The sequence below is a fragment of the Limulus polyphemus genome, unplaced genomic scaffold (genome assembly GCF_000517525.1).
Source record: "Limulus polyphemus unplaced genomic scaffold, Limulus_polyphemus-2.1.2 Scaffold2290, whole genome shotgun sequence".
NCBI classification, from domain to species: domain Eukaryota; kingdom Metazoa; phylum Arthropoda; class Merostomata; order Xiphosura; family Limulidae; genus Limulus; species Limulus polyphemus.
Window position 1 is genome coordinate 100,114 of NW_013667900.1, and position 5,948 is coordinate 106,061.

Below are 5,948 nucleotides of genomic sequence, written 5' to 3' on the forward strand. Positions count from 1 at the left end.
AAAACATTTTATGACACCATTAACAAGTCATATTATTGAAAGAAAAAAAAAGTTTTCTTTTTAATTTTTTATTGAACTTCGCGTTAAGCTACTCGAGGGCTAATTGTGAAGTGATACTACCAACACTTGGGCTACCCTTTACCAACGAAAAGTTATAACATTACGACAACATGGACCCTCAGATACGCAGTCTTGCACATTAATGACTAGGATATACTCGGCCCCATGTTTCTGGTATGCTGCATCTTAAGGTATTTCAAAGACTGATGGCAAAAATATTAGGTAATAATCTGAAATTTTCAAAATATAATTCACAGAGTTCAAATCGGCAATTCGTAAGTTAATTAATGAAAGAGGTTCTTAAGTAAAAGTTGGGTAATCTATTAAACTGGGACTGAAAATATTGTGAATATCAAAGATAACCAATTGGTAATTCAATGCATCATAATCACAGATTTTGGTTTTCTGGTGTATTGGCTTATCATATTAAAATTCTTAGCGAGTTTATCAAATTTTAAAACACTTTATAAATGATTTGGATAACTTAATTTCTATAAGTAAGACAGCCAAAGTTTTTATTAACAACGAGTAAACAAATTAGGCTTAACCCAAAGTACTAATGTTTCTATACTAGATTAGGCCTGGTTCACTCTGTTGTTGTTATGTGCACTAACATTGCTTGATTTGTGTTAAAACTGTAGAAAGAAGTAACTTTACAAGCTATCTCAGTGCACTGTCATCATACTGATAATACAGCACAGGATTCACTTTCTGAAACTTTATTACAAGAATTAGAACAATGCTGATGTTAAAGCATACTACCACACAAGTGACATATGCAAAAGGGGGTAATATCCATAGTGTATTTTACAATACATCTCTGATTCAACCAGACCAATTGTGTAATTATTGGTAACAAAGTAAGGTCCACATAAGATTGGGAAATCTGGAAAAGCTGAAATAAAATGTATGGATCTGAAGGGCTTGATCCGAGAGCCTTCTCCTGTGGTTTATTCTATAGATATGGTGGTCATGGATGTCCACATCTTCTGATGATTTTGTAAACATGCCTGGGCCATTTTTATTAGCACTAGTGTAAATTCTTCTCTGACCTACTTTCTCTATAACTAATATCCTTTCATGGTTACTTCAACATTTGTTAGATTGGTAACACATCAACCCTTATGCTGCCTTACACCTGCAAATTTTGAAACTGGTGCTTCCGACATCTGTCCTCCAAGGTAAGTGCAATCTTCACAGAAATTCTACTGGTTGTCGTTACAGTTCCCAATGATTACTGGCTTTGCAAGAAATGTCTATAGATAGATACTGTGATAACACTGTGACCTCAAGTAAAGTTTAGTAAAAAGTGTCTCCATCTAACAAAAAAGTAAATCATTGTATCTCCTCCATTTCTTTTCAATTTAGGCTTAACCAACAATATTAGATTCCTCATATAACAGTGTATATTCTGAAAAATTTTGCAAGAGAGCTGAGGAACTATCAGATGTGTGCCTCGTGGAGGTGAAGTACCATATGTGGGCTGGTTGACTCAGATATTTGTTGTTAAAAATTCACATAAATTAATTCTTCATTCGTCCTCAGATTTCCTATGATAAAACTAGTAAAGATTCTTATCACAGAGTGTGATAGATAAGTGTTCAAGATAAGCATTTAACATAATAATGAGTATTTTACTCTTTAAAATAAACTTTGATGTTGAAAACTTGAGTAGTTTTGACGTTAACTAACTATTTCATCATCCAACACCCGACATTTGAGCACCATTTTGCTATAGTTACTAGGTGCTTGTTCTTCTTATTTCTGTATTAACATCCCATTAATGACCACCCAAAGCAAGTAGAGCATAAATTCAATACTGTAAATGCTTTGTTAGACTGGTATAATTGTCAGGTTAACAGTCACTCTGAATTACAGGTCATCACAAACCGATAACTGCAGTATAATTCATTTGGTAATTTTCCTCACTTAAACTTATAAATCCAATGTATGATGTACTAGTCTAATTCATTAATCGAACTGGTACTCCTTCTGCAGCAGACTGTAGTTTTACCGTATCACTTATCTTCCCTACTGCTTAGATATAGTAGGTCTCCACAGCATAGTGGTGGAAGGCAAACAAGTTACAGGATTTGATGTAAAGGGATTTATCTACATAACTCAATCAGTTTACAGTGTGAATGATTTTTCTAAGATTTGTGTTAATTTTATTACCGATACAAGTCTTTGTTCCTTTCAAACCAAGGAATAAGAACACGTGAATGATATAACCACCAGCAAGTACTATGCATACTTCTTGTGCACAATTTTGATATCTAATGTGTGAAAATGTAGTATGTAAAAAGGTGTATTTACATGGATACATAATGTATATAGATCGAGCACTGACAAACAATACATGATTCAGTGAAAACAGGTTCAATATTATCCTAGAAAAACAGAGACTAGAATTTTTACAGTTCTCCATAAACATTGTGATGATACTAGATAACCTCTTGGAGATGAAAATGATTCATAAGATAGAATTCAAAGTATTATGAGACATATTAAAACCACAGTAATGTAAAAAAATGTCACATGATGGCAGTCAAACTTTAGTTTTCCCTTTACATTGCTTCCTATCTAGCTTTAGCTAGGCATAACTTAACAAGAGCTCTGTTCACGTAAATAGGTTAATGACTTCATGAAATTACATACTGTTACTTATTATTCTATGCCTAGTTTCACAAACTCAATTAAATAAGCAAGTTACTCGGCAAATAACGTTCTTTTGCAAAATATAAAGGATAATGAATATTAACTTGTCATAACATTTTTTATTATTAAAGCAATCTTCTGCTAAGCAATATTGGTATGTTTGTAGCTTTTAATAAGTAAGCAATATATTAAGTTAAAGCTACACTGTTGTTTAAGCTACACAAGGTAAACACAAACAAAATGCATCACTATAGCTAATTGTGTAACCAATGACCACTATGCTACATCCTCAGATTTGTCAATTAAATGGAAGCAGAATGCATGCTTACAGTTGTGCTAATGGAAGTAATAATAGCTGTCATTTCGTACGTGAATTTATTTGCTATGTAACTCAGCTTTGGACTTGCGTGGCCTGGCGATTACTTATTTGTGTGGTTGCCTCTTAATTCAAAGTTCGGGGGTTCGATTTCTATTGCCACCAACCTTACTTTCCCTTTCAACCACGAGGGCATTATATTTGTTTCTATGTGTTTGAGTTGTAGCAAAACTATTAAGATTGTCTCTTACCATCCCTAATTTTGAACTGCTGGCCTGAGAGAAAGCAACTGGTCGGCAGCACCTATGCCAATTCTTTGGCTACTATTTTTACCCATGAATAGTGGGACTGACTTTCACTTTGCCATAATGCAAGTAAACTACTTCATCTACAACTAACATGAAATAATCAAAAATAATAATAAAGCAAATATTTTGAAATTACTTAAGTACTTGCTATAATCAAAAACAGTATTAACTGGAAACACGAATTACAATCAGCTGATTATTTTTGGAAGCTGTGGCTCTAATAGAATACGCTGAACAAACTTGCCAAAGGTAGTAATGGCAATATTTCAATTATTTAGACAGTTGGAATAACCAGAAACACTAATTTTGATTAGTTGATTAATTTTCATACATTAATTGATTTAACTAATTTCAATTAATTGATTATTTTAAACAACACTAATCGATGCTCAAAGATCAATTTAGGCATCCAGTTATACAAAAAAATACTTAAACTCCCATTAAGAATGTAAAACCTACAATTTTATACATAAAATGCAACTATGCACAACCTTTGTAATAAGTATATTAAGGTTATAACTTGCATATACTATAGCATCCATGCAATGATAAATATACATTAAATTGCAATTAGAACAGGCTACCTACTTAGATAAAAACTACAATCAACCCAGTAATAAATATAGTTAATTAAGTATACTTTTGCGACATTCTTACTTTTAAATAGAATGTATTATTTCATTAGTTAGGAAACCTCGCTGCTAATGGTATTTTTAGATATAAACCCAGTAATATGTCAATCTTGTATAAAGTTCAGCTAGCTAGGAAACTTAGGTTACTCCTAAATCAATATACTAAACTCAAAAATGCAAAACAATATCTATAATGAAAATATAAACTATAATAATAAAACTAGAATTATTAAACAAACAATCTAACCAATACTTTTATGAAAGCAATCTTAAAGAAAGGATAAATTATACCTCGATTATACGGAATACAAATACTGTCACAGGTTTGTTGATTGAACCACGTAATCATTATTTAAGGAAAAAAACATAAATAAACATTTGCAAAGAAAAACAACAATAATCCTAATAATTGTTTTATTTATCTCAATCAATATAACAATGTGGTAAATATAATCCAATATTTTAATTAACAACAAAAAGAAATACACTTAATCAACGAACCTCTTTGGTCCATGGTCCTTTGACTAGGTCGGGGCTCACAACTTTCTGCCATCTTTGCTGGCACTGTAGTTCATTTCGATCAGGAAAAAAACTTGCTATACATGCCCAGTCATCAGAACCATGTTTTTCCACTAACATCTTTAGCTTCTCATCCTGTATTGAAAAAAAAGGCTTAAAAATTGTTTTATCTACGAACACCTGAAAAAAAAATGGCAATAATTCACAATAGAAAAAACAACAGCACAAGACATGTTTTAAGCCAATGGGTAATTTGAACAAAGTGTTCATTGTAAGTACTGCCTAGGAAATTCTGACATAGTGGGCAAGACATACTAAGTCATCATGAGTGATACCACACATTAAAAATCAATTAAAGCAAACTATATTTAAATTTCTGGTCTATATTTCTTGTTTATCACTTTTACGAATTGGAAATCACCTCATCTTTGGACCAACGGCCTTTGTTAATTTGTTTCTGTGCAGATGAGCAGCGTCTCATGCTAGTCCGTGAATCTGAAGTATCACTCAGGGAGTCTTCAGAGTCATCTTCACTGGAGCTACTGCTGTGCTTGCATAGACTAAAAATAAATATAAAATACATAATAAGGGAAAAACAGGGAACATTTTGAACATATGCAAAATTACAAAAGTGTGTATTGTGATTTGATGAGTGAAATAAAAAATCAAATACTACTTTTTTGTTTAAAAAAAATAACTTATCCAGTCACACTGGATGGTTACTGTAATAGTCTAAAATAATGCCAGTAACTCACTTTCTAACCTAACCATTGGTAAATTTAGAAACACTAACATTTAAAAAGCTATCCAAATCACAGACCTAAATAAGCAAACAATAATTACAACACAACCATTAGGGGAACAGATTATTCACATTTTTAAGTTAGAGAATGCCCATTTATTGCCACCTTTCTGTGATAGAAGGCCAATTTTATTACCAATTTTTAAGTTTCTATCATCTCTATAAGAATTTAAATTAACAATTGATGTTTTGTGCAGAATCTTGTTATCTGGAAGTCAACATGCACAAGAAACCAAGGTACACTCATCACAAGTCCTGTAAAAAGTTCCAGTTAGTTCTAAATACCAACTTTACAAATTTGCTTTTAAATAACTTTTTATAGAAGATTATATTACACTGCTGATAAAAAATGACAGATATGCAATTTCTTGGATGAAGTGATGTACCAGAGTTATGAAAAAACTTTAAAAAAAATTACTGTATGAGGAATTCACCAGTGATGTAGAAACACGTTTTAAAGTGATTAATGACAAAAATGTGAAGCCCAAATCTGTACTTGTTTTTAAGATGAAAGTACTACTTTGTTAAAGGTAAAAATTTATGGAAGGTTTTAAAGTGATTAATGACAAAAATGTGAAGCCCAAATCTATACTTGTTTTTAGATGAAAGTACTACTTTGTTAAAGGTAAAAATTTATGGAAGGTTTTAAAGTG

At 31.7% G+C, this 5,948-nt stretch overlaps 1 protein-coding gene and 1 long non-coding RNA gene across 9 annotated transcripts in view; one reads left to right on the top strand and one right to left on the bottom strand.

Moving 5' to 3' along the window:
• LOC106466528 (transcriptional activator Myb-like) overlaps positions 1-5,948 on the bottom strand; it is a 57,446-nt gene that overhangs the window by 36,941 nt on the left and 14,557 nt on the right. For all 6 annotated transcript variants that reach the window (XM_022394563.1, XM_022394561.1, XM_022394565.1 and 3 more), the window contains 2 exons: positions 4,915-5,053; positions 4,476-4,628 (listed from right to left, as the gene is read on the bottom strand). In XM_022394563.1, coding sequence (XP_022250271.1) covers positions 4,476-4,628; positions 4,915-4,974 — 213 coding nt within the window. In that variant the 5' untranslated portion in view covers positions 4,975-5,053. The remainder of the gene's footprint in view (positions 1-4,475; positions 4,629-4,914; positions 5,054-5,948) is intronic.
• LOC111087552 overlaps positions 123-5,948 on the top strand; it is a 6,983-nt gene continuing 1,157 nt past the window's right edge. The window contains exons 1-3 of one of the 3 annotated variants that reach the window (XR_002612228.1): positions 123-282; positions 5,493-5,746; positions 5,843-5,937. This is a non-coding gene — a long non-coding RNA (uncharacterized LOC111087552). Of the gene's footprint in view, positions 283-5,492; positions 5,938-5,948 lie in introns of all 3 variants that reach the window. The other 2 variants (XR_002612229.1, XR_002612227.1) reach the window with 2 other exon arrangements.